This window comes from Symphalangus syndactylus, chromosome 15 (genome assembly GCF_028878055.3).
Source record: "Symphalangus syndactylus isolate Jambi chromosome 15, NHGRI_mSymSyn1-v2.1_pri, whole genome shotgun sequence".
Classification (NCBI taxonomy): domain Eukaryota; kingdom Metazoa; phylum Chordata; class Mammalia; order Primates; family Hylobatidae; genus Symphalangus; species Symphalangus syndactylus.
This window is the reverse complement of record NC_072437.2, coordinates 74,225,713-74,244,377: the sequence shown is the minus strand read 5'-3', so window position 1 is coordinate 74,244,377 and position 18,665 is coordinate 74,225,713. Positions and strand designations below refer to the sequence as shown.

Genomic DNA, 18,665 nt, shown 5'->3' with positions numbered 1-18,665 from the left:
GTTTGTATATTAACACCAAAATTACTTGACTGAAGTCCTTTAGCGACATCTCCCAAGTTGGTATTCTATAGTGATGTTTTATATGTAATCATTATGTTCACATCTTGCCCAGCATTCACAGAGCTTATACCTGTTTCTAAGGTTGTAACATTAGTAATAACGTATTTCAGAGTCAATTCTGTAGTGATACCACTATTACCCATTCCTGCATTTACCTTACTTCTTGAAAGACGGGAAGTGGAGAAATCCAAATCTTTGGTTTTGCTTTTAGTTCCAGGAAGTCCCCATTCAATAAAACAGGAAGAATTTTTCTCTGCTCCTCCATTTGTTTCTATGTCCTCTTCATCATCAATAACAATTGTCTCACTTATATTTCCTTTCTGAGACGCCAAATATCTTGAAGGAGGAGGAATTACAGAATAATTTCCTTGTGGCTTTTCATTTTTTGATGATGCAAATATGAAGTTTCTTTGATCAGCTATTGCTGGAGCAGAAATTGAAGGAGGTTGTATAGATTCAATAAACACAACATCATCATCATCATCATCTTCCGCTGGTGAGTTCCTAGATCTACTGACTAAAGGACAAGCTGGATGACCAAATGAATCCCCTATGTCCATGAGACTAGTTGCCATGGCCATATTCCCTAATAAAGCAGAAGTCTGTTCAGTCAGTTCTAATCCTCCCACTGAACATTTATCCATGCCAATGAACCTGTAGAGACAGAAAAAAAAAGTTCTAGTATGTTGTGGTTTTTGCATTTTACTACAATAAAATAGCAGAAGTAAATTTTTCAAATGATTTTTTGTGATCCCTGATATCCATTCTGTTTTTCCTCTACTGTTAACTAATGTTTACTTCAGAGTTTGATGGAAATTAATTATATAATTTTGGTAGTCCTTTAAAAAATTCTAATCAATTTATAGTACTCACTTCAGTCACTCTTTAGAGTGAAAAAATGCCTTCCTTTGAATTACAAAATAGTAACAAAATAATTAAATTAAATACCAATAACTTAGGGTCCTAATATAATCACTTATATTCCATATGCTTTTATCTACTACAGCATTTATGATATGGCCCTATTTCCCAAGTGTCTCCTGCCATTGTTTTCTTTCCAAAATCTCTTCTTCCAAAATAATTATGTAATTATCTTTATGCATCTTTTTTGTCCTTGTACAGAAAGCATTAAGTCCATTTACGCCAGATATTATGCAATGGGCTTTTTACAGAAAGTAAAATTATCAAAACTCCATGATTGTAGGTATAATTTACTCTTACAGTTCAAGAAATTGAGGCTTAGGGAAGCTAACTAAATTGTTCCAGATAACACTGGGAGTAAGACTTAAACTCAGGGCTCTAATGCTAGGCCCCAAATTCTTTTTCTTTTGAGAGAGGGTCTCACTCTGTTGTCCAGGCTGGAGTGCAGTTGTGCCATCCTGGCTCACTGCAGCCTTAAATGCCTGGGTTCAAACAATCCTCCCACCTTAGCCTCCCAAGTAGGTAGGACTACAGGCTCTTGCCATCACAGACCAGCTAATGCTAATGTTCCATAAATTTCTTGGAGAGAGGAGGTCTCACTACATTGCCCGGGCTCATCTCAAACTCCTGGCCTCAAGCAATCCTCCTGCCTTGGCTCCCCAAAGTGCTGGGATTACAGGCATGAGCCATGGTACTTGGCCTAGCCCCAAATTCTTAACTTGTTAACACTCAACATTTTGTATACTTACTATGCACTAAGCTATGACGAAGGAAAGAATCTAGCAGAGAGACAATAGTTGAAAAATCTGGAAGTGAGTAACTAATGAAACACGGGTGGCTCTTAAGCAGATGAGATAAGGACACGTGCACAGATGGTAATGAAATTGATCATGTATAAGAATCACCTCTATCTCAACTGAAAGAAGGCAAAAGTGTGATTGGAATGTTATGTAAGTATGCAGAAACAATACATGGGATTATACATGCTGGCCTCAATTTTCAATTTTTTTTTTTTTTCTTTTAGTAGATGTGAGGTCTCACTATGTTGCCCAGGCTGGTCTTGAACCCCTGAGCTCAAGTGATTCTCCCATCTAGGCCTTTCAAAGTGCTGGGATTACAGGAATGAGCCACCACAACAGCTCTGGCCTCAGTTTTTTTTTTTTCTTTTGTGAGACGGGGTCTCACTCTGTCACCCAGGTACAGTGACGTCATTTCAGCTCAATGCAACCCCCACCTCCCAGGATCAAGTGATCCCCCCGCCTTAGCTTCCTGAGTAGCATGCCTGGCTAATTTTTTGTATTTTTGCTAGTGACAGGGTTTCGCCATGTTGCCCAGGCTGGTCTCAAACTTCTGAGCTCAGCCTGCCTCAGCCTCCCAAAGTGCTGGGATTATAGGTGTGAGCTACCAGGCCTGGCCTCTGGCCTCAATTTTCTGAGTAGAAAATTGAGAGCGAAAGGGGTGGGAATTTTACAGGTGTTGAATGATTAAGAAAACACACTTCATAAAGCAGTCATCACTCCATTTTATTTTAAACATCTCATATTGAAACACGCTTTTTTTTTTGGAGACAGAGTCTCGCTCTGTCGCCAGGCTGGAGTGCAGTGGTGCGACCTGGGCTCACTGCAACCTCCGCCTCCCGGGTTCCAGAGATTCTTCTGCCTCAGCCTCCCAAGTAGCTGGGACTACAGGCGTGAGCCACCACGCCCAGCTAATTTTTGTATTTTTAGTAGATATGGGGTTTCACCATGTTGGCCAGGATAGTCTTGATCTCTTGACCTCATGATCCGCCCACCTCAGCCTCCCAAAGTGCTGGGATAAGAGGCGCAAGCCACTGCGCCCGGCCAAAATATGCTAACATTTTTACTCTAAAAATTTCCCAGCTGGGCGTGGTGGCTCACACCTGTAATCCCAGTACTTTGGGAGGCTGAGGTGGGCAGATCACTTGAGGTCAGGAGTTTGAGATCAGCCTGGCCAACGTGGTGAAACCCCACCTCTACTAAAAATACAAAAATTAGTCAGTCGTGGTGGCAGGTGCCTGTAATCCCAGCTACTCAGGAGTCTGAGGCAAGAGAATCGCGTGAACCCAGGAGGCAGAGGAGGTTACAGTGAGCCGAGACTGTGCCATTGCACTCTAGCCTGGGCAACAGAACAAGACTCTGTCTCAAAAAAAAAAAAAAATTCCCAATGTAATCTATAATCCATATAGTCATGAAATAGGTAACATTTATTCTTAATATGTGTTATGCTATTATATATATTAACTCAGTTAATGTTTACTTAAGTGAAGAAGGAACTATTATTTTTCCCATTTTGCCAATTAGGAAATTAAGAGCCAGGAGATATGTAACCTGCCTAACTCACCATTGCTGAAAAAGGTAGTCAGGATTCAAATCCAAGAAATCTGACTCTAAAACCTATTTCTTAGCCACTATATTATATGCAATGAATGTGGAAAGCAATTGTTAAAAATTACTTATCTTTTATTAAGATGAGCCAACTCATTGCAATAACAAAATTAACATTTAAATAAGGCTGTTTCAAAGATAAAGAAATAACAAATTTAAGGAACCAGTTTAAAATAAGGTTTGTAAAAGAAATGAAAAAGATTGGGGGCCAGGAATGTTGGCTCATGCCTGCTAATCCCAGCACTTTTGGGGGCCAAGTGGGAGAAATGCTTGAGCCCAGGAGTTTGAGACCAGCCTGGGCAACATGGTGAGATTCCATTTCTACTAAAAATTTTTTAAAACAATGATAAAAAAGGAAAATAATTTCTGGAAAAGAGTTATAACTGACTCCACGGTATCTTCTTTTTTTTTTAAGATGGAGTCTCGCTCTGTCATCCAGGCTGGATGGAGTGCAGTGGCACGATCTAAGCTCACTGCAAGCTCCGCCTCCCAGGTTCACGCCATTCTCCTGCCTCAGCCTCCGGAGTAGCTGGGACTACAGGTGCCCGTCACCACACCTGGCTAATTTTTTGTATTTTTAGTAGAGACAGGGTTTCACCGTGTTAGCCAGGATGATCTCAATCTCCTGACATTGTGATCCGCCCGCCTGGGCCTCTCAAAGTGCTGGGATTACAGGCATGAGCCACCATGCCCGGCCCACAGTATCTTCTTTTGTCTGCTAGGTTCTATTTTACTTTTCTCACAGAAAATAATACACAGCATACTCTTTATACTCAGTTCACTGCAGTCATCTACCTTTAAAAAAAGATTAAGCATCACCTATGCTTAAATCCCAGATTATAAATAAGTGAACACACTACTAAAGGCCAGGTGCGGTGGCTCATGCCTGTAATCCCAGCACTGTGGGAGGCTAAGGTGGGTGGATCATGAGGTCAGGAGATCCAGACCATCCTGGCTAACATGGTGAAAACCCATCTCTACTAAAAAAATACAAAAAAAAAAAAATTAGCCAGGTGTGGTGGTGGGCACCTGTAGTCCCAGCTACCCGGGAGGCTGAGGCAGGAGAATGGTGTGAACCCGGGAGGCGGAGCTTGCAATGAACGGAGATGGCGCCACTGCACACTCCAGCCTGGGAGACAGAGCGAGATTCCGTCTCAAAAACAAAAAACAAACAAATAACAACAACAAAAAACTACTAAAAGCCATTGTGTTTATAAGTTAACCATCAAAAACTTTAATTCTATAAACACAAGACCATAAGAAAATTTTGAATATTTCTACAATATTGTCTAAAAACAGAGAAAAAGATGCTGTATAGCCAATTAGCTATGTGGCAGTGGGCAAATTATGTCACCTCATTGAGTTTTAGTTTTCTAAACTGTGAACGAGGATAACATATAGCTTTAAGCTTTTTAATGAGGTGAGTGGACATGCAAATCCCTGGCATATGGCCTGGTCCATATCAGAGAGTGCAAAAAATATCAAATTATGACCGGGCCCAGTGGCTCATGTCTGTAATCCCAGCACTTTGGGAGGCCGAGGCAGGTGGATCACCTGAGGTCGGGAGTTCGAGACCAGCCTGACCATCATGGAGAAACCCCACCTCTACTAAAAATACAAAACTAGCCAGGCTTGGTGATGCATGCCTGTAATCCCAGCTACTCAGGAGGCGGAGGGAGGAGAATCGCTAGAACCCGGGAGGCAGAGGTTGAGGTGACCTGAGATCACGCCATTAAACTCCAGCCTGGGCAACAAGGGCGAAACTCTGTCTCAGAAGAAAAAAAAAAAGAAAATTTAGTCAGGCGTGGTGGCATGCGCCTGGAGTCCCAGCCACTCAGGAGACCGAGGCAAGAGAATCGCTTGAACCCGGGAGGTAGAAGTTGCAGTGAGTTGAGATCATGCCACTGCACTCCAACCTGGGTAACAAAATGAGACTTTGTCTCAAAAACAAGAAATCTCTTCCAATAAAAAGGTATTTAGGCAAATACTATGCTACATCGCTACATCCTGGGATTTCAGCAACTGTCTAATTTTAAACATTTAACTAGTCTTCTTGTGGTATCTTATTCATACACAACTTATAACACTAGCAAAATGCTTAAATGTAAACTATCTCTAGAGAATGGGAAACAATGTAAATTTAACAGGATATTTAGGCGTAAAGACAAGGGTTAACATAAAACAAAGAAATGAATAAATGTACTTTGACCTATTTAGCTCTTCTTGTAGACTACTTTCAGAGACACTTCACAGTTGAGTATATAAGCACTCCTATTTAAAATCAGATATAAAGGTGTACCATGATTCTGAAGGTACTCACAAAAGTAACGAGATCAGAAAAAAGAAGAGTCAACTGAACTACCACCACAAATAGCAAGAGAATTACTGCAGGAACTAGGTACAAAATTACTATCTAAATTGGGCCTGGTGCCTCACACCTATAATCCTAACACTTAGGGAGGCCAAGGCATGAGGATCACTTGAGGCCAGGAGTTCAAGACCAACTTGGGCAACAAACTGAGAACTCACCTCTACAAAAAAATAAAGGCCAGGTACAGTGGCTCACGCCTATAATCTCAGCACTTTGGGAGGCTGAATAAGATGGGAGGATAGCTTGAGTCCAGGAGTTCAAGACCAGCCTGGGCAATGTAGAGAGACCCCTCTCTACAAAAATTTAAAAATCAGCCCAACATGGTGGCATATGCCTGTAGTCCCCGCTACTTGGGAGGCTGAGGTGGAAGGATCAACTTTGACTGAGGGGTCAAAGTTGCAGTGAGCCATGATCACACCACTGTACTCCAGCCTGGGCAACACAGCAAGACCCTGTCTCAAAAATAAAAAATAAATATAATAAAATAAAATAATTAGCTGGGCATGGTGGTGCACGCCTGTAGTCTCCAGCTACTTGGGAGACTGAGGCAGGAGAATCACTTGAGCCCAGGAGTTCAGGGCTGCAGTGAGCTATGACCACACCACAGCACTAAAGTCTGGGCAATAGACTTAGACCCGTCTCTAAAAATTAAAAAAAAAAAAAAAAAAAAAAAAAAAAAAAAAAAAAAAAAGACAAAAAACAAACAGAAGAAACAACTCTGCCTAGCAATCAGTAGACCAGCAGGGATTAAGACAGTAAACTGGGCCAGGCGCAGTATAATGCCCCTGTAATCCCAGTGCTTTGGGAGGCCTAGGCAGGTGGATCGCTTGAGTCCAGGAGTTCAAGACCAGCCTGGGCAACATGGTGAAACCTTGTCTCTACAAAAAATACAAAAATTAGCCAGGCATAGTGGCACATGGTTGTGGTCCCAGCTACTTGGGAAACTGAGGCAGGCAGATTGTTTGAGCCTGGGACATAGAGGTTACAGTGAGCTAAGATGGGCCACTGCACTCCAGCCTGGGTGACAGACTGAGAGACGCTGTTTAAAAAAAAAAAAAAAAAAAAAGATGGCCAATTGATCACATACAACTAACTTTGTTCTCTTCTAAAACTCCCCTAACGAGGACTACCACAAGGAAAGGAAGAATAAGAAACAAAAGCAATATGATTTTATAAGCCAAAGAACAGATGGATGAATGGTTAACTAACTGCCAACCTGAGATAGCCAGAGTCTAAAACAGTGAATAAAATGCCAAGAAACATTCTGATTTCCACTGTAGGCTCAGAAATCTGTAGCACCACGTATCCCTGGAACAGAATGGGCAGATGCTAAAAAATGAGGTTGAGAGATCTCTTCCCTCCCATCAAGCTGATATTCTAAAACTTTTTTGTTTGACAAGATAGACCATAAGATCTAAGTCTTGGGTTCACCAAGCACTGGGGAATGTTTCAATACCATGAAATATCCCCTCTCCATTGCTTGAACCCAGGAAGCAGAGGATGCAGTGAGCCGAGATCACGCCATTGCATTCCAGCCTGGGCAACAAGAGCGAAACTCCGTCTCAAAAAAAAAAAAGAAATGTCCCCTCTCCTACTTGATTCCCAGAGAGCTGGCATCCAGACTTCTATTTTCCAGGCAGCAAACTCTTTTCTGGAGGCTTTCTTTCTGAGCAAGACTCTTCCCTGCGGAACTAAGAATCAGCAAAAAAGGAAAGTCCTAAAAATATTAACCTATGGAGTTCCCCATCAACTGGCCAGAAGATCACCCGCAAGCTTCAAGTTGGAAACCCCACTCTCACTCTTCCAATTTGCTTTTTAGTTCCTGGATTTTTTTTTTTTTTTTTTTGGTTTTTTTTGAGACAGAGTCTCGCTCTTTCGCCCAGGCCAGAGTGCAGTGGCGCGATCTCGGCTCACTGCAAGCTCTGCCTCCTGGGTTCACGCCATTCTCCTGCCTCAGCCTCCAGAGTAGCTGGGACTACAGACGTCTGCCACTGAGTCTGGCTAATTTTTTGTATTTTTAGTAAAGACGGGGTTTCACCATGTTAGCCAGGATGGTCTCGATCTCCTGACCTCGTGATCCGCCCACCTCGGCCTCCCAAAGTGCTGGGATTACAGGCATGAGCCACCGCGCCCGGCCCTTTTTTTGAGACAGAGTCTCGCTCTGTCACCCAGGCTGGAGTGCAGTGGCATGATCTTGGCTCACTGCAAGCTCCGCCTCCCAGGTTCATGCCATTCTCCTGCCTCAGCCTCCTGAGTAGCTGGGACTACAGGCACCTGCCACCATGCCGAGCTAATTTTTTTTTGTATTTTTTTGTATTTTTTTGTAGAGATGGGGTTTCACCGTGTTAGCCAGGATGGTCTCAATCTCCTGACCTCGTGATCTGCCCACCTCGGCCTCCCAAAGTGCTGGGATTACAGGTGTGAGCTACTGTGCCCGGCCTTTAGTTCCCAATTCTTAACCACAAATAAAACAGTCAAGAATTATGCAATATATATAACACCTACTATGTACCCACAAAAATTTAAAATAAAAATTTTTTAAAAACTGATTACATAGGCCGGGTGTGGTAGTGGGTGCCTGTCATCCCAGCACTTTGGGAGGCCAAGGCAGGCGGATCACTTAGGTCAGGAGTTTGAGACCAGCCTGGCCAACATGGTCAGACCCTTGTCTCTACTAAAAATACAACAATTAGCCAACATGGTGGCATGTACCTGTAGTCCCAACTACTCAGGAGGCTGAGGCACAAGAATTGCTTGAGCCCAGGAGGCAGAGGTTGCAGTGAGCCTAGATCACGCCATTGCACTCCAGCCTGGGTGACAAGGCAAGACTGTATCAAAAAAAAAAAAGAGGAAAAAAAAGAATAATAGATGTAGTCTCGTTCTGTCGCCCAGGCTGGAGTGCAGTGGTGTGATCTCAGCTCACTGCAACCTCTGCCTCCTGGGTTCAAGTGATTCTCCTGGCTCAGCCTCCTGAGTAGTTGGAATGACAGGCACCCACCACCACACCTATTTTTTTTTTTTTTTTTTTTTTGAGACGGAGTTTTGCTCTTGTTGCCCAGACTGGAGTGCAATGGCACAATCTCGGCTCACCGTAACCTCTGCCTCCCAAGCAGCTGGGATTACAGGCATGCGCCACCAGGCCCAGCTAATTGTGTGTGTGTGTGTGTGTGTGTGTGTGTGTGTGTGTTTTGTAGAGACGGGGTTTCTCCATGTTGGTCAGGCTGGTCTTGAACTCTCGACCTCAGGTGATCTGCCTGCCTTGGCCTCCCAAAGTACTGAGATTCCAGGTGTGAGCCACCATGCCCAGCCCATTTTTATATTTTTAGTAGAGATGGGGTTTCACCATGTTGACCAGGCTAGTCTCGAACTTCTGACCTCAGGTGATCCACCCACTTCGGCCTCCCAAAGTGCTGGGATTACAGGCATGAGCCACCATGCCCAGCCAACACTTCTAATATAAAAAGAACTGCTGAAAATTAAAAGTTTAGTGGCAAAAAGGAAAAATTCAACAATAAGAATTGAAAGATAAAGCTGAGAAAATCTCAAGAAATAAAGGAGAAAATAAAGAAGATAAAGATTATATCTCAGGTGAGGAGGGGAGAATTATATCTCCCACCAACTATACGCATGTATATGCGTGCGCGCACGTGTCTCAAACCTTATGGACCAGGCTTTTTTTTTTTTTTCTTAAAACAGGGTCTGGCTCTGTCGCCCAGCCTGGAATGCTATGGCACAAACACAGTTCACTGCAGACTCGACCCCCTGGACTCAAACAATCCTCCCACCTTGGCCTCTCAGAGTGCTGGGATTACAGGAGTGAGTCACAGTGCCCGGGGCCACTTTACCCATTTTTTTTTTTTTTTTGAGACAGACTCTCTCTTTGTTGCCCAGGCTGGAGTATAGTGGTGTGATCACTGCTCACTGCAGCCTCAACCTCCTGAACTCAAGCGATCCTCCCACCTCAGCTTTCTGAGCAGCTGGGACTACAGGCGTGTGCCACCATGCTCAGCTAATTTTTGTATTTTTTGTAGAGACAGAGTTTTGCCATGTTGTCCACACTAGAAATCCTGGGCTCAAGCTCTCAAGCTATCCACCCACCTCAGCCTCCCAAAGTGGTTGGATGACAGGCATGAGCCACTGTGCCCAGCCACTTTACCTACCTACCACATCCTGCCACAGTCCTAAATTGAACTAATTAAAGAGAGCAAATAAGTAGAAAGCAACAAGGGTAAAAGGAAGGTAGGAATACTACTATGGGAGATAAACTAATCACGTTTGTTTTTGATGAGCAACGGAAAACTGATCAGGGTTGAAAGGACAAAACTGGCAAGAACTGAATCCCAGATAATAAAAATAGAAGTAAAGCTTGTTAAAGAAAAAAAAATCATTTTGTCACTCCTAATGAAATTATTCACACAAGGATTGGTGTTAAAAGCATTAAGTGAATAGCTGACAGAGAAAGGCACTTGTACTGTACCAAAATGAACACACAGATCACTGTCTAGTAGCAAAAAAAAAAACCCGAAAAAACAAAAACAAACATTAACTTCCTAACAGAGAGAGATCAGGCCACTCAGATTCGGTGGTCAATTTTAGAATTAGGAATAGTTTGACAATTAGTTTCTGCTACCTCCTCGTGTGATGCTAGCTGGAGGACTGTCAGGGTACATAAATAACAGTCTTCCTCAAATACAAGGCAAACGTCAACGTCAAAACAACAGATTATTCAGTAGTGTTTCTTTTTAATCCAACAGTAAAAAAGTTTTTCCAATCTACTGGAAAAGAAAAAATTGTTAAATGCAAGGCACTTAAAAAGAGAGCTAACTTTAAATCTTGTTCTGGAACTTGAGAGAGTTCCAGTGGTATAAATGTCAGCACTCCCCGTGCCTTCCCAGGCACTACCATGGCCTGGCTCTGGGGACAGGGGCACCCAAGCAATTAGCTTGAAGGCCAAGGCCTTCAAGATAACATAAAGGCAAATCCCTCAGGAAGAACACCCTACTACTGCACTAATTATATTAGACAGCAAAGCGGGGTAAAAAAAAAAAAAAAAAAAATTCACAATAGAGGTATTTCCTTCTTAATTTCTGCCAAAGCCTCACGACATAGGCTTGACGGTGATTCCTGGTCCTAGAATGAGAATTGAAAACCAATTTCGGTACAACCAACCTGGATGCACAACCAACTCAACACCGGGAGGTGGCAACGGGGTAAAAGGCCAGGGAGTTCCTGGGCTCTGCTACCCTCCCCCACCCTAATGTTACCGAGAAACTACGTTGAAAAAAAAGAACTATAGGAACCGCAACGACGAGACAAAGCTAAAAGTGCTTCGTCCAACTGCAGTACTGGGGATGGAGTGGGCTCAGGGATCCGAGGCCTGCTCCCAGGACGGGAGAGGGAAGGGTAAACGTCGCCTCGATGCCAGCAAGGGATTCGTATTCCCTCCTAAATTTGCCCACCCAGCGTCATCTCTGCCACTCCAAGCACCATTTCAGAGGTAACGGGCGGCGCGCGTCACCTCTGAGCCCACAGCTGCCTCAAGAAGTTGCCCTGGGGCCCCAGCAGTCGACGACAGGGCCCCAGATTCGCCATTAAACTCGCCCAGATAAGCAACAAACAGTAAAAGCCGCGCAGCGCCGGGGAAAAGAAGAGCGAAGGAGGGGACCCAGCGGGGCAGAGGCAGCAGTCCTCGCCCGAAAAACCTGGGGACCTCGGCTCCGGCGGCAGGGTGGCAGCGCGGCCCTGAGAGCGAAGACCCGACCGGGGCGCCCCTTCCCCGACCCCCCCGCCCCCACCCCGCAGGAGAGAAAGCAAAATGCCCCGCGACCTCCCCGAGCGGCCGGCACCCCCGCCCCGCCACCCCGCCGGCCCCGCCACCCCGCCACCCCCGCCGCTGACGACCGCCTCACCCAACCCTCCCAGCCTCGCCCGCGCTCTCCCAGCCCCTCGAGCCGTACGCAAAGGCGACGGTGACAGGAGCGCAGCCCCGAGCTGCCCCCGAGGCCCCGAAGCAGCAACGGCGTCGGCGGCCGCGCCGCGGGGTATTAATCCCGGGTCGGTGGGAGGCTCCGGAGGCTGCCCTCACCCATCTCCGCCTCCCCAGTCACCTCGGCCTCCGCCGCCTCCTCCGGAGGCTGCGCTGCTCCCAGCCACCCCCACTCTCGGCGGCCCTGGACTGGAAAGACAGCGGGGGTAAGCGTCACCCGGTTCTGGCTGCGGCTCCGAGGAACGAACCTCCCCTCCCCCGGCCCACTCCGCTTCGCCGACAAGCACAACTCAGCTCAGTCGAGTCCCGGCTTTCGTGCTGGTGAGGAGCAGGAGGCGGAGAAGCAGGCAGCGGCGCGGCAGAGCCCGAGGAGGCCCCACCCTCCGTGCGCTCGTTGGTTGGCGGGGGAGGCGGGCCTGGGCACCTCGGGCACACCCATTGGCTCCGACGGCCGTCCTTGAGGGCCCTCCCTCGGTGGGGTGGTCCGAAGGGCTGTCCGTCAGGTGCGGGCCACACCCCCGGCCCTGCAGTTCCACTCCCGCCTCTGCCAGCTTTCAACTACCGGCCGGGTTCTCTCCCTGCGGGTCTCCCGCCCCCGCCCACCGGGTCCGCCAGGATCAGGAGCCCGAGATTCGCCGCCCGTTGCTGCGGCTGCGCTTCGGCCCCTCGGGGCCCGGGGCTTTCCGGGACCTACACAGGCCGGGAGACTCCGGCGGGGCCCTCTGCTCTCGCCCGAGCCCGGGCGCCCAGGCTGCGGCAGCGGCTCCCAACGCCTCTGCCCCAGGAGAGCAGCGGCCTCGATGCCCCAGCGCCCTCCCTGTCCAGTTCCTTGAATGCCTCCAAGAGGGGCGAGGCCGGGGAGGCGCTGGAGCGGGGCCAAGTGAGCTTTCGGGGCCGCTGTTGAACTGGAGTCTTGACTGCGCTGCGTTCAGTGGAGGCCCTTCCACCTTCGCCGCGCCCCGTGGGGAATAGTCCCCCACCTCCCGCCATGGCTGCAGCAGGAGGAGACGACGTCCTCCATTTTGTCGGGACGACTGTGGGAACTTGGGACCCCTTCAAAACCAAACCCTGTGGGGCCAGGACTTGTCCCCGGGAAGCCCCGACTGGGCTCTGCCTTTCGGCCAAGGGAACAGCCCCAGCTGCGGCGTCTGCGTCCGCGGGGCAGGACTGGTGGCGCGCGACGGTGGTGACACCCAGACGCCGCTCCCCGCCTCCATCAACCAAGATGGAGGGAGCTGCAAGTTCCCTTGGAGCTGGGCTCCCGCTGGTTGGAGTGGCTGAGGCATGCCCTGGGGCGTCCCTGGGCGCCGCCGTCCTGTGCTAGCGGCCCGGGGCGCTGCCCCTGCCCAGGCGTCTCTACCGCCTGCCACCGTCTCCTGGTCCTGAATGGTTGATGGAGACTCCATGGAGGCTCCCTCCACAGCCCGCTCCATCGCAGGGCGCACCCGCTGCGGCCCCTGCGGGGAGCAGAGTCAGGGACAGATGGCGTCCGGTGAGGGCGGGCCCCACAGGCCACCGCCACGAGGAGTCTTCTGTTTTGTTCCTCGTCTACGCCTACGTCTTCGGCGGACGTCGTGGTGCTGAACCATTTCCCAGACTCCACGTAAAGATGGAAGCGATGCCGCTTTGGTCTCGCCCTGGCGGTTCTTAGTGGGATTACAATTAAGGATGTTAGGATGAAAGTTGGTGAAATACTTACCTTATGTCTGGAAATACAGATAATGTGATTTTTAAAAAACACATTGAGCCCCGTTTTACTTCTGTGGTCTGGTAAAGGCACAGGTTTATTCAATGAAAATAAGACATTGGCCGGGCCCGGTGGCTCACGCTTGTAATCCCAGCACTTTGGGAGGCCGAGGCGGGCGGATCACGAGGTCAGGAGATCGAGACCACGGTGAAACCCTGTCTCTACTAAAAATACAAAAAATTAGCCGGGCGTGATGGCGGGCGCCTGTAGTCCCAGCTACTCGGAGAGGCTGAGGCAGGAGAATGGCGTGAACCCGGGAGGCGGAGCTTGCAGTGAGCCGAGATCGTACCACTGCACTCCAGCCTGGGCGACAGAGCGAGACTCCGTCTCAAAAAAAAAGAAAATCAGACATTAACCATCTAATGCAGGGGTGGCCAATCTTTTGGCTTCCCGGGGCCACACTGGAAGAATTGGCTTGGGCCACACATAAAATACGCTAACAGTAACAATAGCTGATGAGCTAAAACAAACAAAAAAAACCAAAATGCCAAAAAATCTCATAACGTTTTAAGAAAATTTACAAATATGTGTTGGGCTGCATTTAAAGCCGTCCTGGGCCGCATGCAGCCCCCAAGGGCTGCAGGTTGGACAAGCTTGATCTAAGACAAAAGCATGTTCACGGATTGATAAGAGTGCTGTGTAAGCCTTTGCATATTGCATAGTGCTGTATGTCATGGATATGCCTAATATCACCTACATTTTTTAGGTCCTCAATTACTCTTTGGAAATAAATGAATTACATGTAATGTCATCATTTTAATGACTGCTGTAAATTACAAGCACTGATTACACTGAGTTCGTGGAGAAGGGCTCCATAGAGAAAATTTAAAGGTCTGGCAAACTAAATGGTAAGCTCAGTAGCCACTTGTCATCTATTTTCTGATTATCTTTTTCACAATTTTTTGGCATTGATACTGTTCAAAGATTAAAATTGGGTAACATTTCTTTTTCCTGATAATGGCAGGAATAACAGGTTCATGTCCCAGTGAAAACGCTCACCTCAGTATGCTGCCATGATTTCAAGGGTTGTCGAAAATTTAGGAAAAAAAAGTCTTCATTGTTCAACAAGATAGTGTCATTTATTGTAAATCTTTTGATAATTCAGGACTCCCGGCTAATATAAAGTCACAGCATTATGACCAAGTCTATGCAAAGGGGCCAGATAGCCTGCCTTTGAATCCTAACTTTATTACTAGTAGCCCTGTGATCATCTTAACAGATAAGTTACTTAAACTCTCTCAGCCTCACTTTTATCATTTTAAAAATATAACAAATACCTAAGAAGATTTTTTTTTTTTTTTTTGAGAATTAAATGAATTAGCCGGGCACAACGGCCCACGCCTGTAATCCCAGCTATTTGGGAGGCTGAGGCAGGAGAATCACTTGAACCCAGGAGGTGGAGGTTGCAGTGAGCCGAGACTGCACCACTGCACTCCAGTCCGGGCAACAGAGCAAGACTGTATCTCAAAAAAAGAAAAACAAAAAACAAGTAAAAAAAGAATTAAATAAATTATCACACATATGACACTTAGAATTCACCTGGCACATTAATTAATAAAAGCTTGTAAATTTTGCCTATCATTGTTAATTCCCAATCAGCACAGTAGTACACTAAGAAAAAAAATTCTGGCCCGGCGCGGTGGCTCACGCTTGTAATCCCAGCACTTTGGAAGGCCGAGACGGGCGGATCACCTGAGGTCAGGAGTTTGAGACCAGCTTGACCAACATGGCAAAACCCCGTCTCTTCTAAAAGTACAAAAGTAGCCGTGAGTGGTGGCGCATGCCTGTAATTCCAGATACTCGGGAGGCTGAGGCAGGAGAATCGCTTGAACCTGGGAGGTGTGGGGGGTGCGGTGAGCCGAGATTGTGCCATTGCACCCCAGACTGGGCAACAAGGGCAAAACTCCTTCTCAAAAACTAAATAAATAAATAAATAGAAGAAAATTCTTCCAGCCTGGGTAACATAGTGGGACCCAGTCTCTACAAAAAATTTTAAAAATTAGCCAGAAGTGGTGCATGCCTGTAGTCCCAGCTACTCAGGAGGCCGAGGTGGGAGGATCACTTGAGCCCAGGAGATCAAAGCTGCAGTGAGCCATGATTGTGCCACTGCACTCCAGCATCTGGGTGCCGAGTGAGACCCTGTCTCAAAAACAACAAAAAAAATTGTTTATATTAATTTAATGACTTACTAAAGTAACATCAGCACTTCTTACTATTGTAATATGAAAAGAAAATATTTAATTATTGGAGTTAATATGTAAAATAAACCATGGAGGAAATGTAATTGGAACCAAAATTTATTTATTCTTTGAAAGTGGCTTAGTACAGCCGGGCACGGTGGCTCACGCCTGTAATCCTAGCACTTTGGGAAGCTGAGGCGGGTGGATCACCTGAGGTCGGGAGTTCGAGACCAGCCTGACCAACATGGAGAAACCCTGTCTCTACTAAAAATACAAAAATTAGCCAGGCGTGGTGGCACATGCCTGTAATCCCAGCTACTTGGGAGGCTGAGGCAGGAGAATTGCTTGAACTTGGGAGGCAGAGGTTGCCGTGAGCCGAGATCGCACCATCGCACTCCAGCCTGGGTGACAAGAGCGAAACTCCATCTCAAAAAAAAAAAGAAAAAAAAGTGTTGTAGTACAATATTCTTAAATTGTCATCCCAAGTAATTCATAGGGATATTAGAAACATAGATCAAAAACAATTGGGGTGGGGAAGAGAGAAAAGAGACTGAGGGAATTCATGCTTATCTTGGACAAACCAGTGAAAAGCTATTTTAAGCAATAAATAATGAAAATTTATTAGAAGAGGAGGAACAGAATCTAAGATTGAAAAAGCATGAGATGACTGGTTGCTATATTTTAAAAAAGATCTCTAGAATCAGTAGGATGTTCTTTTTTCTTTGAGATGGAGTCTTGCTCTGTTGCCCAGGCTGGAGTGCAGTGGCATAATCTTGGATCACTGCAACCTCTGCCTCCCGGGTTTGAATGATTCTTCTGCCTCAGACTCTGGAGTAGCTGGCATTACAGGCATGCGCCACCACATCCAGCTAATTTTTGTATTTTTAGTAGAGATGTGGTTTCACCATGTTGGCCAGGCTGGTCTCGAACTCCTGACCTCAAGTGATCTGCCCACCTCAGCCTCCCAGAGTGCTAGGATTACAGGCGTAAGCCACTGCACCCAGCCTGAAACCAGTTTTATCTAAGACTGCTGAGATGACTTGCTGCAACTTTAGGATTAATTTTGGCCACCGCCGTTGCTCACCATTTGGAGCTTGCCAGCTCCCCAGAACCTTACTAGTGCCAGAGAGCTTTCTCAACAAGCAATAGGTAACATTTCTCTTTTTCATAAAACCCCCAACCTTCTCTTTGTTCCTCAGACATGGAGAAAACCACCTGATCTGTGTGTATGCCCCCAGCTGCAATTCTTTCTCCCCAAATAAAATGTTAGAGATTAATCTCTACATTTTTTTTTTTTTTTGGAGACGGAGTCTTGCTCTGTCACCCAGGCTAGAGTGCAGTGGTGCCATCTCGGCTCACTGTAAGCTCCGCCTCCCGGGTTCACGCCATTCTCCTGCCTCAGCCTCTCCGAGTAGCTGGGACTACAGGCGCCCGCCACCACGCCCGGCTAATTTTTTGTATTTTTTAGTAGAGACAGGGTTTCACCGTGGTCTAGATCTCCTGACCTCGTGATTCGCCCGCCTCAGCCTCCCAAAGTGCTGGGATTACAAGCGTGAGCCACCGCGCCCGGCCTAATCTCTACATTTTTATTTTTATATCAACGGTTGTTTTACAAATACCCTTCAAAGGGATCAATTATTTTACTATGATGAGCACAGTCAGAGATGAAAGCTTATATAATAGCTTTTGCTTTTAATCTATCCTAGGTATTCTATTGATAGTCATAATGTTTCAACTTTGGTCATTTCAACTTTGCTTCTGAGCCCTTTTGATATGATCTGAGTCATCTTTCATATTTCCTTGCTTTTTGTTATAATGAGATGTTCCATCGTTGCCTACATTTCTTGACCCACACCCGAATCTGTCATTTTTTCAAACCATTGTTTTCTTTTAGTGGGACATAGTGGTTAAGGAGCAAAATCTAGAAGCTAGGAGTATTTATTGCTCTACATGGTTATTGTTTATAGGCTTTTCAGGGAACAGAGCTAGGAATGAATATGTTATATTAGCATTATAACATTAATTCATACTGAACCACAGGGTTTTTTCTGAAACTCACTGATCTTACATTTGCATTTCTTTTGTCTCGTGCCAGATAGTCCAGTTCTCAAAAATAGAACCAAATTATTATTATTATTATTATTATTATTATTATTAAGACAGAATCTTATTCCGTTGCCCAGGCTGGAGTGCAGTGGCACAATATCGGCTCACTGCAACCTCCACCTCCTGGGTTTCAGCGATTCTCGGGCCTCAGCCTCTGGAGTAGCTGGGATTACAGGCGCCCGCCACCATGCCTGGCTAATTTTTGTATTTTTAGTAGAGACAGGGTTTCACCACGTTGCCCAGGCTATTCTTGAACTCCTGACCTCAAGTGATCCACCCTCCTCAGCCTCCCTAAGTGCTGCGATTACAGGCGTGAGCCACCACACCCGGCCCATAAATCTCATTTGCTTTATCCTACACATAGATGCCACTATCACAGAATAAAAATGCACACAAATACCACCCACAATACAATTAATAAAAATAATTTAAACTTAGTTTACAGTTACTTTTTTCCTTAGAGAAATTCCAACTTACTATGCACAATAAATTGAAGTGTGTAAAGTCAGATGGTGTTTCTTGCTAGATAGTTATGCTGCCAACTGGATACACAAGTTTTACTTGTTTTCATTTTACTTTCTATTTTTATTGATTTCTTTTTTTAACTTAAATTATGTTCTATAAGTATATAAAATATTAACATGGAGTACAGGAAAAAGAAATCAGTGTTAAGATATTCTGAAGTTCTTATATTTTGTAAGAGAAGGGCATGTATGTAAGTAGGTATTTTAAAATCAAATATATATTAGCTATGTAAGCATAGCTACTAAAAGAATAAAAAATTAGTACTGGCCGAGCGTGGTGGCTCATGCCTATAATCCTAGCACTTTGGGAGGCCGAGGCAGGTGGATCACTTGAGCCCAGGAGTTTCGGACCAGCCTGGGCAACA

At 46.0% G+C, this 18,665-nt stretch overlaps 2 protein-coding genes across 9 annotated transcripts in view; one reads left to right on the top strand and one right to left on the bottom strand.

Annotated features, from left to right (window-relative positions):
* Positions 1-12,244, bottom strand: part of ZMYM5 (zinc finger MYM-type containing 5) — a 43,310-nt gene extending 31,066 nt beyond the window's left edge. For 2 of the 5 annotated variants that reach the window (XM_055244062.2, XM_055244061.2), the window contains exons 1-2: positions 11,865-11,997; positions 216-714 (exon numbers count right to left, since the gene is read on the bottom strand). In XM_055244062.2, coding sequence (XP_055100037.1) covers positions 216-704 — 489 coding nt within the window. In that variant the 5' untranslated portion in view covers positions 705-714; positions 11,865-11,997. Of the gene's footprint in view, positions 1-215; positions 715-11,864 lie in introns of all 5 variants that reach the window. The other 3 variants (XM_063619022.1, XM_063619021.1, XM_055244060.2) reach the window with 3 other exon arrangements.
* Positions 11,085-18,665, top strand: part of LOC134732646 (uncharacterized) — a 30,035-nt gene continuing 22,454 nt past the window's right edge. For 3 of the 4 annotated variants that reach the window (XR_010115997.1, XR_010115998.1, XR_010115999.1), the window contains exons 1-2: positions 11,085-11,949; positions 14,197-14,338. Coding sequence is in view for 1 of the 4 variants with exons in the window: in XM_063619039.1 (XP_063475109.1) it covers positions 11,573-11,949; positions 14,197-14,221 (402 nt within the window). In the remaining 3 variants the exon portion in view is untranslated. Of the gene's footprint in view, positions 11,950-14,196; positions 15,784-18,665 lie in introns of those variants that run through there. The other variant, XM_063619039.1, reaches the window with a different exon arrangement.